The following is a 16773-nucleotide window of genomic DNA, read 5'->3' on the forward strand; positions in this document are numbered from 1 at the left end:
CACTGGTGGACAGGTCAGGTCAGGATTCAACAATAACTAGAAAGCAACATGAAAAATGGGTTTCCCAGGGGTTGGGGTCATAGCTCAGTTGTAGAGTGTTTGCCTAGCATGTGTGAGGCACTGGGTTTGATTCTCAGCACACATTTAAAAAATAAATAAAGATATCATGTCCATCTACAATTAAAAATATTTTTTTTTTAAAAAATGGGTTGCCCAATATGTAAATCACAATTTATGAAGAGACTTAAGTAAAATAAAGAACTGCCTTGGGTTGATAGAACAGCAGATTAATAAGTACTGGTCCTAAACTTTAAGCTATAGACTTGAAGTATGTGTAGGCTGGCTTTTCTTTAGTCTGTATAACCTGACTTCCAATCTTACCAAGACTACAGTCCTATTTAGAATTGGAAATAAGACTCAGTATTTCATGTTGGAAATATGTATGCTACATAAAGTTTAAGGCTACTTTTATAATATTTGGGAAAGGAACACCATAGAGATTTAATTTAAAGATAAAGGTTTACACTTCACAGTGTAAAATTTAAAAGAAAAAAACAATACAGGGACCTCCAGGAAAAAAAAAAATGTTTTCTATTCTAGAACAGATTTTACAGAAAACATTCACTAAGATAAAGTAAGAAATTATCTTCTATATATTGTACAGGCCCAAATTCTATGTTTTCATTAGAATATTCAAAAGGGAAAAAAAAAACCAAAACCTTGAAGTAGTTTACTATAAAGCAACATGTGAATGCTCACCAAATCCGTTTCTAGGCATAGCTTTTTGATTAAGAGTAGCAGAAGGAGGTCTCTCAGCTGGCTCTGCTGTCAGTGGAGGGGAACATTCTCCACCACTCACGGGGGATGGACCAAAAGAGCCATTATGGCTCAGTGGACCTAAAGACAACAATGCCATGTTATTACTTTAAGGCAGCCTTCTCGCTGACACCAACCCTCACCTCCCGCTTTAGCAAATCATTCAGATTATTTCATAACCATTACACACAGAAGTAAAAAGTAATTTACATACATTCTGCACCAAGAAATAAAATAGCTCCTTTTACAAAGTGCCCCCTACCTCTCCGAGGAGGATTTTGTAAATTTGGTCTTCCCGGCATAGGTTTTACAATCACGGGTTCATCTTGCCACACTGCCATCTTTTGGGTCATTTCCAATAGACTTGAATATTGAGAAAGAATGGGCTGAATTATGAAACTGCAATCTATTCCTTCATAGATAATATCTAGCATAACCTTAAAACACTATAAAACATATAGTAAGATATCAAAATCACATACTTCTGTCTCAAATTAGCAGCTTCCCTTTTCTCTTCAGCTACAGCTCTTTCTGCAGAATGAGCTTTGAGCTATTAAAGAGAAAATATTCAAATTCAGTTGCGGTAGGCTATGCACAAAATAAAGAAAAGGGGGAAAAAATCTTACCCAATTATCATGAGCTTTCTTCTCATGCATAGCAATCTGAAAAAGACAACATATTAAAAAATATGTTTTTAGGGACTCATTATAATAGCCTATAATTGTCTGTATTAGATATCAAAGAATTCTGCAACTACAGGACTGTATTAATTACTACCTGGTTTTTAAATGAGCGCTCCGCTTTCTGTAATTCTTCTTCCATCTCTTCAATTCTCCGCCTAAGAATTACAACAATTGAATAACATTTGAAACATTCTGACCATTTTCCCTTTATTCCATCAGCTATACTTTTAAAGACTTTATCATACATAAGAAAAACATTTCTATAGTTATATGAATCCAGTGTGATCAAAACTAATACTACAGGCAAGGTGCAATGCCACATGCCAGTAATCCCAATGATTGGGAAGCTGAGGCAGGAGGATCATAAGTTCGAGGTCAGTCTCAGCAATTAAGTGGGAACCTATGCAACTGAGACCCTGTCTCAAAGTTAAAAAAAAGGTCTAAGGATGTAGCTTAGTAGTAAAGCATCAAAAATAAATAAATAAATAAATAGATAGATAAAATAAGAACCTAATACTAATAACTTCTTTATCATTTAATTGCTAGAGATTCTGAATGATAACTTACAATTTCCTTAACTGTTCATCAGTGTGTTCTCAAGTAATTCTGTTAGAAATATCTTCCTCCTTAAAACTTTTTTTCTTTTTTTCAAATTATATCCATAGAAGATTTCCAAGGTCTATCAAATGCCACACTTTTGTGGGTCTTGATAAATCACACAGCAAACTGATTTCTTAAAGAATTACTACAACATACAAACCCCCCAGAACTGTTTGCATTGACCAAGTTCCCTATGGTCTTGCCCATTAGGTATAAGTAAATTTTTGTTAACATTTTTCATTTGTTAAGTTGAAATTTATTTTTTTCTCCTGTGTGAATTGAATTTATTCATATCCTCTCGTTATTTATACTTACATGCTATTTTCTTCTATCTACATAATGTAAAAAAAGATTAAAAAGAAAGCTAACACTAGTTCATTAGACATTGACACCCTCCTTTAGAAACTGAACTCACTTGTAATTTTTAACTTCCTGTACAGCGGAAACCACCTTTTCATCTGCAGCTGACAGCCGCTGCTCTTTTTCTAGTCTCTCATATTCTTCTTGGCTTAGTTTCCTAAAATAAAGCCAGTTATCAAATCAAAAGTTTCTCTTTGTGAATATCACTTCCCACAATTCTATAAAATGCTTAGGCACATAAAATAGAAATTCAAACCTGCAATTTCGTAAATCAAACTCTGGCAAATCACTTACATTTTCTAACTTCTCCTCTTAATTCTCTACTTACCAGTAAATAAAATAAATGTGAAAACAACATGTGCCCCAAGGGCAAGTCTCCTGTGTGTAAGATAATAAAAACTCACTTTACTTCAATTTGGAAGATCAGGACTGATCAACCTAACATAAAATCTTCTAGAATATGTCTTTTAGCTATGCAATTAACCACAGAACATTTTTAACACTTTAGATATCTATTTCAAAAGAATTGTAATTAAGCAAAAAGACCAATCTGAGTTTTGATAATGTCTGTCAACCAGAAAAAGAAGCCAAACTGACCCACAATCAGAGTATTATCTACTGACAAGTTTTAACTCTGATCATGAAACTCAAGATGTTCATCTACTGAGACAAAGGTAGACACATTTAATGATTTAAAAAATACTATTTTCTGCTATCCTTGTACTACCCTCTTTAGCCATAGTTCCAATTCAAAAGATAATTAACTTGAAACTTAATTTTCCATAAATCAGAAGAACTATAGTAAAAAAGGATTATTGATACCAAATAGAAAAAGGGGATTATATATTCTTATATAGCTTCTCATTTAATTCTTCAGCAAGTATTTTATGAGTGGCTATAATATACTAGTTACCTTGTAAGATGCTAAAGAATAAAAGAGTTCACTGTTTCAGGTATAAATGATGCCTAAAGGAATATAATAATTTTCCCCACTGGCTTAAGAAGGAATATGGAGAAAACTAAATCTTGAAGGACAGAGAGAATTTTGTTTCCAATTATCAAAGAGTTAGTCTGAGGAGCACTAAGAACAATCAAAACATCTTTATAAGAATATAAAATTGTGTTTGAAGGGATCCAAGCTAAAAAGGCAGTGGAGATATATGGATGTGGCCAAGATCCATTAGAAAAAGGAATCTCAGAATTACAAGTAAGGCTGGCACTTTAAGGTACTTCTCTCCTAGGTTTACCCACATATTGAAGATAACACAAAGATATAATGAGTCTGAACTAAGCCTTCATCCAATTCTTGGGCTTAGAGGAAAAAACAAGTGTTTGGGGCTACAAATAAAGGGACCCTTAATAAAAGCCCTAGCCTTTGAGTTTAGATTAGAAAATACTGCACACTTAAGTGATGAACAGGCAAAAAATCCAAAAGGAATAATACTGAAACATTGAAAAGACAAGTCATTTTTGAATTATCTTAATTGCTGACTAAGTTTAAAGTGACAATCTTACTCAAGTAACCTCAACACTTTTCTATAAGAAGATAACTTCATCTTAGTCCTCAAATTTCATCTATAATTATCACAACAATGTTAGCCAATCAAAACTGACCAGGCACTCCATAAGACAAAATTCTGTGAGAAAAAATACCACAGAAAAGGAAACCACCTAATGGGGTTATCTGCACATGTTTTAAAATCACTGTGCTTTATACAGTCAAAAAAGTAAAGTCAAGATTATGAATTTCAGGGCTGGGAATATAGCTTAGTAGGTAGAGTGCTGCCTTGCATGCACAAGGCTCTGAGTTCAAACCCCACCACCACAAAAGAGGAAAAAAAAAAGATTATGAATTTTGTCAAAGGATTAGAAACTATAAAACCAAGAAAAGGTTGGGTGTGGTGACCTACCTACAGTAGAAGATACTCAAGAGGCAGAGGCAGAATGATGAGATTAAAGATAGCTTGGAAAGCAGTAAGACACTAGTCCCTTATGAGAAAGAGCAAGGAGTCTGTGGAGGTAGCTCAATAGTAGAGCACATGGCTCAATGTCCTGGGTTTGAGCTGTAGTACTGAAATAGGACTGGGGTTGTGGCTCAGTGGTGAAGCATGTGCCCCACATGTGTGGGGCACTGGGATCAGTCCTCAACACCACATAAAATACATAAAATATTGTGTTGGGCTGGGGATGTGGCTCAAGCGGTAGCGCGCTCGCCTGGCATGCGTGGGGACCCGGGTTCAATCCTCAGTACCACATACAAACAAAGATGTTGTGCCCGCCAAAAACTAAAAAATAAATATTAAAATTCTCTCTTTCTCTCTTAAAAAAATCCTATAAAAATAAAATAAAATATTATGTCCCTCTACAACTAAAATAATATTTTAAACCCTGAACTTTTTAAAATCCTAAACTCAATGAATGATTTTAGCAGCAGATTTGGGAAGTAAAATAAATCCTAGCGCTTTTAAGATAGGTCAGAAGAAAATATCCAGAAGAAGTAAATCCAGAATGTAGGAGGCAGGGGAAATCAAATTCTAATATGCATTATTATAATCAGAAGAGAGAATGAGGTAAAATCAACATTTAGAAAAAGACTCGAAAATTCAAGAAATGTTTAATGGTCCCAAGCAACATAACTGCAAGAGGAAAAGTGGGTGGGGTGGGGAAAACTACACCTAGGCACTTCCCAATACAACTGTTAAAAAAAACAGAGAAATGACTACAGGAACTAGGGGAGGGATAAGACCAAACAACAATGATAATGGATTCCTTAAAGAAAAAATTTAAAACAGATGGTAATTAATTGGATATTTTTAAATTGCTAAAACTAAGTAACAGTCAAAATTCAGTAGCCAAAAGAAAGATCCTTTAAAAATGGAAACTGGTTTTAACTCTAATCATGAAGTTCATGTCAACCTAATACAGATTATAAAGGTAGCAATATTTAGTGGATAAAATACTATTCTCTATTTATCCTTGTACTACTTTGATACAATAATCAAATGTATCATTAAAGGACAATGTTCAAATAGAATGAAAATAATTTCAAATAAGAAACCAACAGTGTAGAATGCAGAACTACAGAAACTTTAAATGTGTATAAATTGAATGAATGTCTTGTGGAGTTCACAGTATATGAAGTACTAACATACAATGCCACAACAGTTATCAGATTCAGGAGCTACTTAAAGCCCATAAAAAAAAATAATAAACCTATTAATCTATGTCAGGTTTTTATTAAATCCAGAATATATACCATGGCCTTTAAATTATGAGAAGATGAATAAAATTATAATTATAATTATATAATTATAATTCCATTATAATTTAGGATTACATCAAGCTTATACAGGGGATGAGGAAAATAATTAAAAATATTTAAACTATTAAAAAGATACAAGGAAGAAAAAAAAGAACAGGTCATCAAATAGAAAGCAAATTCTTCATAAACCACAGGCACATATTGACATGGACAGACTTATATTTTAGAAAGTCCACTCAAGTGGCTATAGAGAAAATTAATAAGAATATATTATATAAAAGAATATATATATATATATAATACATTATATATATATATTATATATTATATATATTATATAAAAGAATATATATATAAATGCTAAAGAGTAAAATCAGGTGCAAATAAATAAAATCTGACACAAAAAACCTATTTTTAGAGAATTCAAGTATTTTTGTGGATTAAAAACTTCAAATGAACTTTCAAAAAATAACTAGCTCCACACTGAGAAGATTAATATATAAATATATACTACAAACAAGTACTTCTGTAATCATAACTCCTAAGGTCCTTGCCACAGTTCAATTTTTAGTGTGAACATCTGAGATATTCAAGTCCAAAACTTGTACCATCAATAAGTAAATATTATTCCTTTTTGAAGTTTTTATTCTACTAAAACATGTCATTCCAAATCACTCAGTATTTTTAAAGGTCCAGAGTTAGAGATACAAGTTCAAAACATTAGAATTACATAACTGATCACAATGAAAGGTAATTAAAATAAATAGTGGGATCATAGAAAGGGTCTAGATCTTTGAGAGGTATTTCCACATCAGTGACTGTTAATACCAGTTTACCACTTCCTGCCTTCATATGAATTTGACAATTGATTACGATGTCCTCACAGCCTTAGTTTATGGTTCCAACTACCTCAGGACTCTTAAGACTGACGATGGAAAGAAAAATGCAACTTATAGGAAACAAAACACAAAGGAAAAAAGACAAATCTCTACTTATTACAACTAGAAGAAATTGTAAATAATCTTAAGAAAAGATAAAATTATCTGTTAGTTCACACAGTGATAACAATAACAAACAATGAAAATCTTACTTTTGTAATGCCACCTCATTTTGCTGGTAGAGTTCATTTAAAATCTCCACTTTCTGCCTAAGAGTTTTGCATTCCTCTTCCAGTCCAACTTTAGAAGACCGTAGTGAATTGCAGTCACTTTCTAATTTCTTTATTTGGTCTGTAAAGGATAAAACAGCTTATCTCTATATGTGTACAAGGACTTAAGAACTTGTTTGAGGGAGTAGTGCCAAGAAAAGTAAGAAGCATGAAAGCAAGAAGCCATTCTTTATCTTTCTAATAAAATTTTAAGTCTTTCCAACATGGTAATTTCTTCTCAAGAAGAACCCACCTTCTAGATTACATTTTGTGGACTTCGAGGCTCTTAGCTCAAGTTGTAAAAGTTTTAGATCCTCTTCAACTACTGATATTGTAGTTTGTGTCTAAAAATTGCAGAAAAGAGAGGTATTCTTAAAAGTGAGGCACAGGAAGAATTCACAGGCACTATGGGACTCTTACAAAGAACTATACCCGAGAGACATCCATCATCTGCTTAATTTGATCTTTGATCTTCTCGTTCCGATCACCTAAAAAACAAAAGACTTTAGCTTTTTCTTTCCTTACTTTTAACTCTATATTCTCCTAACTTCCCCAAACTAAAGAATGATCGTGTTCAAACACCGGAAGAAAAAAAAATCAATTAAATAATTAAACTGATTAGACTAATGACTTTTAAGAGAATTGCAAGCTTAGATTTTAAAAAAAAAGAGAGGTGAATTTCAGGTTGGGGTTGTGGCTCAGTGGTAGAGTGCTCACCTAGCATGTGTGAGGCACTGAGTTTGATCTTCAGCATAAAAATAAATAGAAGTACTATGTCTGTCTTAAAAACAAAAAAAAGGTGAATTTCTAGTTTGCACAACTAAAATGTTATCTCTGCTATTCTTGTAAGATAAAAGCTTTTCTTCTCTCTCAGATCTATCTTCACCTGGGCAAGTAAGTAAGTGTCTTGTTTAGAAAGATTCAATCCTACATTTTCTCCCTGAATCTACTACCAGGTGTGGTTTGAAATACTTGCTATGTAAGCAATATCCAACTTGGGAGAAAACATTTGGAAATATTTTCCTCATCAGTAAACACTGTTACACTCCCTCTCTAGCTTTCTGATAGTCTCTAGCCTCTGTTCTCACAGCCTTAGTTTATGGTTCCAACTGCCTCCGGACTCTTAAGACTGACTGTGGACCTTAAAACCACAGAGCCATAGAGATGATGAGTATCAAAATCAAGTATCATCTGCATAAGTTAAGAAATAAATTTCTCTTACTGTACAATGTTCAATACTTAGAGGTATAGGATGTGACTATTGTAGCTGCAGTGTACTTACTAGTTTTCAATGGGATAGAAAAAGTCAGTGTTCTTCACATGCCTATTGGTACATTATACCCCAGCAACCCACCTCTGCCAATGCAACAGACATATCTATAGATCCAGTGATGTGTCTACAACCCTGAAGCTTAAGAAGAAATTCAGCCAGCTGAAAAGTGGCATCTGTATACTTAATTAAAGACAGGAAAGCAAAAAAGGATTCAACTTCCCAGAGACTGATCTCACCTGCTACCTCTCCATTGGTTAATTCATCTGACTCATCTGTACTTTGATCCTCAGATTCAGATTCACATTGTAACCGATTCAACTGGGTGATGTAATTAGTCAAAGCCTAGAAAAGAAGCAAAAGGTTGGAAGACTCTCGATTTTAATTCAGAAGATTTCAGGAGAATTCATGAGATGAAACATGTATTTGGAGTATAAACTTACTTTATTAGTATCATCTTTGTAACTAAGAGCTACTTGTAAATCTTTCTGGGACTTCTCAAATGATTTGATTTGTTCACTGAGCTCAGCATGTGATGTACTCCAGTCTTTGACTTCCTGCTGCAACTGAAAAGTCAAAACACATGAATTCATATGGGTTAGGTAGGGGTTTCTGCACTGGATACATTAGGACTACAAGACTTAGACAAAGAAATAGAGAGCCATACTCCTCGGTGGACTCCGTCAATCGAGGGGTTTGAGACCTTGGTTAAGGAAGAGGGCAGAGTGGCCCCAACTCTCACAGCTGCAGTAAGAACATCAGAGCTATCAGGAAGTTGACCCTGTTTTATTGCATTCCCCAGAAAATTGCTGTCAATTCAAATAATTTACCTCCAGCAGGAATGGCTGGGCACATATGACTGTCTCCTAAATTTAGATTCCTTATCATGTAATCTTCCCTTGGCCGGTGAATCAGTAACTACTCAAAACAGGATCATAAAATACTTAATTTTCTGGTTTAAAAAGTTTCTTTGAGGCTATGCAAGTTAATAACTGATTGATATTTGATAAGAAAAGCAATAATCCAAAAATCCAAAACAGATGGAGAACATATATATGCACTCAATTTGGGGAGCATTGTTTAAACTTTGCATATCTAGAAAAGGTCCTACATGAATATTCCTTACCTCAGAAACAGATCCAAGAAAGATACAAGATAATGATATTCACTTCTCTAGTTTACATTATGTATGACATCAAATTTTCTTTACCTGCTCTTTCTCCTTCTTAAGCATGGTATTTTCTTTCTGAAGCTTCCTGCATTCCAACTTCACCTTCGCTTCATGAAGCTTAGTTTCAGTAAGGATAATTTGAAGCTAATGCAAAACACTACAGTTAGTGAATTAATTCCAAAGAAAAAAACAAAGTTATACTTTCCCAAACCAGACATCATATAGTTCTCATTTTTTGCACATTTTAGCACACCTCAAATTTTTGGTCCGCAACAAATTAAGATGTAGTATTAATATCCGATAGCAAGAGTTGGCAGCTTTACCTCTGAAAGTTCAGAATTATTCACTGAAATGACATCTTTAAGCTTCTCTATAGATTTCTTATTTTCCATTATCTGCCAGGGGAAAACAGAACACAAAATATGCATTAGGATTTCAGTAGAAATACTGATATATATATATATATATATATATATATATATATATATATATATATATATATATGTGTGTGTGTGTGTACACACATATATATACTAAAAAAGATAAACACAACAAAATTTTTGTCAAGCCATCCCATTACATTTCAGGTAAATGCAGGGGGATCCAGATTTGGACTAAGCAAAAAATCAAGAACTGAAAGAGATGAGGGAAAATGAAGTCATAAATATTTCATGGCATCCACAACCTTACTGTTTGTGAGATAACCAGAAAAAAAAGGTCAAAGTATAGAAAATCATAATGCAATAAGTAAATAAAATGTTTTAAAGCATAGAAAATTAACTATAATTAATTACTGTTTCAAGTAAACCAGTTCAAATTAGTAATTTTTTTTCTAGTGATAGAGAAAAAAATTTCCCAAGATCATTTTTAAAATTTTCTTATCTGAAGTAAAAAATGATAAAATTTAAGGAAGAATAGACTAATCTCACATAAAGAAGAATTCCAAAAAATTTATAAAGATACTTGCTCCTTAAGGAAGTGGACATAACTCTGCAATCTTTGTTTGCAATGCCTGGGATTGAATCCTGGGCCTCATGCATGCTAGGCAAGTGCTCTACCATGAGCTGCATCCTGGGCTTGTAACTCTTCATACTTTAACTGTGGGCTGTGCATGGTAACTTCCAAAGAATACAACATGACAAGGATTGGAAAGAATTTTTACAGTGGAGAAATCTGATAAATACTACCTCAGCTGGGTGATCAAGCTTACTTGGGGGTAGGATATTTCAGAACACACTCTCTACTATCTTTTGCAACTTTTATGTAATTACAGAAACTTATAGAAATTGAAAATGAAGTATGTAAGTAAACTTTTTTTAAGTACAGAAAATTGATTAATTCATTACTCTTTCAAGTAAAAAGTAAACAAATACTGTTCAACTGGACAATAGTTTTTTACTTGTTCTGCATGTTTCCAAGGGCAGAGCAAAGCAATATGAAAATTATCCAAGGTTGAGAATAAAAATATTTCCTAGGCCCATAAAAATAATTTGTTGTATCAGTACTTAAAAGTTCCACAAAATGGGCAGAAGTGGGTTCGACTTCCTTGACTCCTAATCTTACTTTAGTTAACAGCTGGACTAAGTTCAACTTAACCAATTTAACAAAATATTTCAAAAGCCAAATTGCAGTAACACTTAGCAGCGAAACTCTTACCAAGTCCTGATTCTTAGCATTCTGTTCTCTCTCAGATGCTAACGTAACAAGAAGACTTTTAGCTTTCTCATCCAGAAGTTCTTTATCTTTTTCAAGAAGCTTCACTTTATCCTGGAAAAAAAGGTGTCAATATTACTCACTCATTACATTTACTTTTGAGTTTAGAATGTAATTCCCCCCAAAGAAGGGATTTTTACCTTATATTTAGTTGCTTCATCAGAAAGAATCATATTTTTTTTCATGGTCTCTTGGACCTGTTTCTTTGATTCCTTCATCTATGTAAATAAAGCATTCAGAATTAAGATACACAAATTATAGTGCTACTATACAAGTTACTTCCAGACAAGTGACCCTTTCCAGAAGAAAGCAGTACTTAATACATATGACTGTTTAGAATTTGGATGATTTGTAGGAAATAATGAAACAAAAATTTTAAAATACGATTTTAAAATTAAAACAGGTAGAAATGATTCATGCTAGAACCAAGGGAGAAAGAAACAAAAAAAAATATTATACCTTCTGTTCATAATTTGACAATTTCTGCATTAGTTCTTCATTTTCTTTCATGAAATTGTTCATCTTTTTGGAAATTTGCTGTTCAATGACTAAAAGGGGGAAATACACAAGATTATTACAATCACTAAATGAAATTCAATTACTCAATCTACTAAAAGCAAAGACATGTTATATGGTACTATGAGGAAATACTTCTTAGCATAACTATTATGCTTTTAAAAAGCAATCTATGCTTATTAGCAATAAGAGTATAAAAATTATTAAAATTTAAGAAAAATATAAGAACAATGATATTTTGCTGGGTGCAGTGGTGCACACCTGTAATCCCAGTGGCTCAGGAGGCTGAGCTAGAAGGATCCCAAGTTCAAAGCCAGCCTCAACAAGAGCGAGACACTAAGCAACTAAGTGAGACTTGGTCTCTAAATATAGGGGGTTGGGGATGTGGCTCAGTAGAGTGCCCCAGAGTTCAATCACAGGTACCCCTCCCATCCAAAATGATATTTCAATTTAAGCTTATTTCACAGATGGGAAATACAGTAAAGTGTTGTAGCTTGATATTCCTCCCTTCTCAAAACACTTTCTTTTCAGAAAATGGAATCATTTCATTCTTTGCAAAGAAAAACAGAAATGAAAACATACTGATTCACATTACCATTCTTTAAATTATCTACTCAATTACTTAATGCATGATTAAATAATTAGCATAGAAATACTCTTCAAATGTAATACATCTGCATTACATCAATATTCAAAGTTAATCTGCCCCAAATTAAAACTTATCATCATCTCCCTATCCACAATTTGTTCCTCCTCTTTATCTCCTATCTCAGAGTTGGAACCATCATCATCTACTCTATTATCCATGCTAGCAACCTAGGAATAGTAAAATTTTCAGGAGGTAAAAAAGATAATAGACATTAAAAGTCACTGTATCTATTTCTAACATACATAAAACACACAACAAACACCAATACAAAGGGTTATTACAAGTTTAAGAAACCTAAAAATTTACCTTGATATTCTCTATCTTTTACCTAGAAGAGAGAAAAAAGATTAAATTTGATGTCAAACATATGCTCAATAGAAACAGCATTCCTAAAACAACAGTCAGAATCATAACCAAGTGAGAATTTAATAACATTCTGGTTCAGGATAATAATTTATAGGATTAAAAATAAGTAAAGTTAACAAGTTAACAAGCCTTTTAAATTTAATTGGTAGTGAGATTTCATAAATAGCCTCTGACATAAAAACACTAAGATATGTACCTTATTTCACAGTAAAGATGTGTGTGTGTGTATGTGTGTGTGTGTGTGTGTGTGTGTGTCTTCAAAATCATTTACTTGACAATTCTAAATAACCAGGATAAAGTCTAGAAACAATGACTATTCAAAAGGAATCTGAGGAAACAATATTAAAGGCATAATCTTTGTACTAAGATATGCCACTTTCACTCACCAGAAAACATCTTAGAACTCCAATTTAAATTTGGCTATTGGCTGAATTTAGAAACTAAGAGGCTACATCATCTTATTTCTGCAAACCACTAAATATATAGCAAGAAATCTGAAAGGGAAGACTGCTAGAAGAAAATGCACAAGCAACAAGAGAAATGACAATTAACATATTCTGGAAAGGACAAAAACAATCATTTCCAAAAGACAGCAATAAACTGCCTGATAATAAAACCTAAGCAGAATTTTTTTTAAAACATCACTAAATTTCTTTGTAACTTAGCATATTACTTGTCCTTTCAAACTTATGTTATTAATGGTGATGGGATACTCAGATGTGTCCATGGATCATCCATGGGATCTTCGTAATAGGAAATTGCATTCAGAAAACTCCAACACAGAAATAAATGAACATTTCTTTAATGTCATAGCCTTGCTAACCTTTTACTCAAAATGACAACAGAGGAAAATGGGAAGTAGCATAAAAGCAGTCATCTAAGGTAGGGACTAAAGTTCCAAAGTCAAATGCTGAAACTGAGGAGCAACAAGTTAGGAACCAGATCCCACATAACCTAGTGAAAAGAGAAACAGGTACCGCAGTTCTTGAAATGAAAGAAACAAGAGAGAGAAATATAAAATGGTTTCATGTTTTTCCCTTCTCTTTATCCTTCTATTTCCTTTTTCCTTTTAGCTGAGACAAAGTTCAATGAGATTAGAAAATTCCTCACAGGAATCCAGGCAAACGATTCTTCTATTTAAGAAGGGAATACTTTTTAAGAGATTTTACTCTCAACTGTACAAGGAGAGGAAACTTATCTTAACAATGATATGTCTGAAATAATTAAGAAATCAGAAAAAAGAACACTCAGTTTTGAAAAGATTTGTATCCAATGCTTTTGGCCTCTTTAAATGTTAGGATTTTCATATGCAAAGTCCATTTACCTAAAATAATTTTCTTCCAATTATGTTAAATAACTATGAAACAGAATAACCTACAGTACAAACATAAGTATGTATAAGCCTATACACACACACACACACACTTATACATATATGTACACACATACACAGACATAGACTAATTCTGCTCAGGAAAAAAAAACTTAATGAACAAAACATTTAATGGATTTTTGGACAACACATAATCTATACTTCCAAATAAAAAGGTATTTTCTGAACATATGATCAAATCATAAAATCTGGGAAAATTTATATAAAAGACTGGAAAAATTATCTCATCTCCTTTTTCTCATTTTACTGTATTTCTTTGCAGCATTTCCCCCTGTTTATATGTGTTTATATTAACATACAGTTCATCAACATTTAAATCTTAGTTTCTGCTTTTTTCCCCACTTCACATTTAATTGTGAGCATTTTCTGTACCTCAAAGCTTTGAAATAAATAAATCTGCCTACTATTCCATTAATCAAACATACAATAACCCCTAAATAAATTATGTTGTGCTAAGTCTTCAATCTAATACACTGTTCCATTGAAAAACATTACCAAAATCTTCAAAGCATAGTTATTTCTTTAAGATAGACTACTAGACATATATGCTACATAAAAGGATATTTATCTAACCTATCCCATCTTTTATCCCACTTTTAAGACTTCTGATACATATGAAACTACTGGTTAGGATGGCTGTAAGAATTACCAGTTCTACCAACTGCACCCACACTAAATTATTTTATAAGGTTAGTTTGACTTAAACCACTAATTTGTGTTTTAGCAACTGAAAAAGAAAAAAAAAAGGGGGGGGGCAGTGACTATATAAAATAATCCTTGTGCTTATGTGCTAAGGTATAAGTAAGTCAATTTACTCACAACAACAACAGTTCTCCAAAAGAAAATGAGAAAGGCTACAATCCCAAAGAAAACAGTGAAAACTACAGGCTTCCATGGTAGTCCATAAAAATCAGGCCCAGGTTGAGTATCATCAGGCAATGTAGTAAACAGCTGAAACAGACAAATTAGAAAAAATGGGAAACCTTAAATTTATAACAAAACAGTCACAAAGAATCATGGCAATTCTAAACCAACCTCCTCATCAGAAAACCACCTCCTCAATATTTTCCAATAGCTTCTTCAAGAGAGAGGATACTGGCAGTCTCATATTTTTTGTTCTCTTGCAGTGTTTTCAAGTATAATGAATCTAAATACTTTTAAAAAAATATTTATTTATGTATCTTTAGTTTTAGGGTGGACACATTGTTTTGTTTTTATATGGTGCTGAGGATCGAACCCAGTGCCTCATGTATGCTAGGCAAGCGCTCTACCACTGAACCACAACCCCAGCCCGAATCTAAATACTTTAAATTGAGCATACATTTCCAGTTTGTAACAGGCCCTATATCATCACATTGTCTAACACCTGGCTAGAATCCCTCTGGATCATTCTTTTCTCTGATAACCTGGTTTTTAGAATTTAAAAAATTCATTTAAGACAAAAACTTAACTATATGAAAGAACTAATTAATTTTATGGCAACAAATAAAAACAATGATGATATATGTATAAGATTTTAAATCTTACTTCCATTCCACTCTTATATAAACACCTTCTGACTGCCTACATGAGAATTAGGGGGTGTGTGGGGGTAAAACCCTTCAAAGTGCCAGACACCCCACCAGACATTTTACCTTGTCAAATCATTTAATTCTTATGATTGGAGTAAGCATTATCTACATTTTTCAGATGAGGAGAACTTTTTTCAAAAGTTTAGTTATTTGCCCAAACTTCTAAATGATAACCTTGGGATTTGAAATCAGATCTACCTGGCTTCAAAATCTATACATTTTACAAGGAAAACAACAACATCATATTTATTACACAAGCCTTGAAATAACACAACCTACAGGAAACAACTTCAGTTGAGGAGGATTACTGTCACAATGGCCCTCCAACCTCTAAAAGCTTTCTCATTCCTATAATTCCTATAATTAAATTCTCCAACCTCTAAAAGCTTTCTCATTCCTATAATTCCTATAATTAAATTCTCCAACCTCTAAAAGCTTTCTCATTCCTATAATTAAATTCTAAAAGTCCAATATCAACAAATACCAATGGGGGGGAGGTAAGTCCTAAAATGCTTAGATAAGCTTCTAGACAGATTAAATGTCTTGTTTGGATCATGATTTTCTTTAGAAAGATCAGCCTTAAGTGACTCTTTCTAAGAAACAGATCTAACCTAATTCCTTTCATTCTTAAAACTTTCTAAGGATCCCCACTATTAATGGTCTAATGCTACTTTGGCTCATGACTTCCTTTAAGATTTGCTGGCCTCTCCAACAGGCCCATCCCCCTCCAACTTCACACTTTACAACACCAACTATTCACATTCTCCTGCCCTCCGAGAATATCCTTTTCTTCATGTTTCCATTTCTCTGAACACATTTCTTCTGACTGCCAGCTTCCCCCACCGTCCTCCACCCCAGCCTGTCTAATCAACAACAAACCACATGTCAGACTCCTGTTTGCCCTTTGCCTGTGCTTCAAACACATCTCAACTACTTTCTGACCTTATTGATCACCCTTCCAACCATAATAAATGCATTTATGGACAATAATGTTCTACCATCAAATAAATACCTCTCTTTCTGCCATTATCTTACTGTGTTTCAAGTGAATGCTGTTATCTCCCTGCCAGAATGAAAGGTTCTGAGGGGAAGAACCAAGTTTTTACAGGTGTGCAAATGTCCAGCCTTGGTAGACAGCAAATCTTCCTCATGTGCTAAACCAAGTAGCCATTAAAGCCACACCCCTATGGCTTTTGTTCCAGGAGCTATCTACTCAAAGGGTCAGGAGTCATTTTCATAAAGACATTTTAAGTTCT

General features: G+C 33.4%; 1 protein-coding gene across 1 annotated transcript; it reads right to left on the reverse strand.

The window, feature by feature from the left end:
* Positions 1 to 1331: 1331 nt before the first annotated feature.
* LOC144252169 (transport and Golgi organization protein 1 homolog) lies at positions 1332 to 14820 on the reverse strand. The gene is made up of 15 exons (XM_077794675.1): positions 14766 to 14820; positions 12494 to 12515; positions 11482 to 11570; positions 11163 to 11240; positions 10966 to 11076; positions 9633 to 9704; positions 9349 to 9453; positions 8582 to 8704; positions 8378 to 8483; positions 7301 to 7356; positions 7122 to 7212; positions 6812 to 6950; positions 2515 to 2616; positions 1594 to 1654; positions 1332 to 1478 (listed from the first exon to the last, which is right to left on the reverse strand). Exons 3-15 carry the CDS (start codon positions 11542 to 11544, stop codon positions 1332 to 1334), a joined length of 1254 nt encoding a protein of 417 aa, XP_077650801.1. The 5' UTR covers positions 11545 to 11570; positions 12494 to 12515; positions 14766 to 14820.
* Positions 14821 to 16773: the final 1953 nt, after the last annotated feature.

This window comes from Urocitellus parryii, unplaced genomic scaffold (assembly GCF_045843805.1).
Source record: "Urocitellus parryii isolate mUroPar1 unplaced genomic scaffold, mUroPar1.hap1 Scaffold_37, whole genome shotgun sequence".
Taxonomy (NCBI): Eukaryota; Metazoa; Chordata; class Mammalia; order Rodentia; family Sciuridae; genus Urocitellus; species Urocitellus parryii.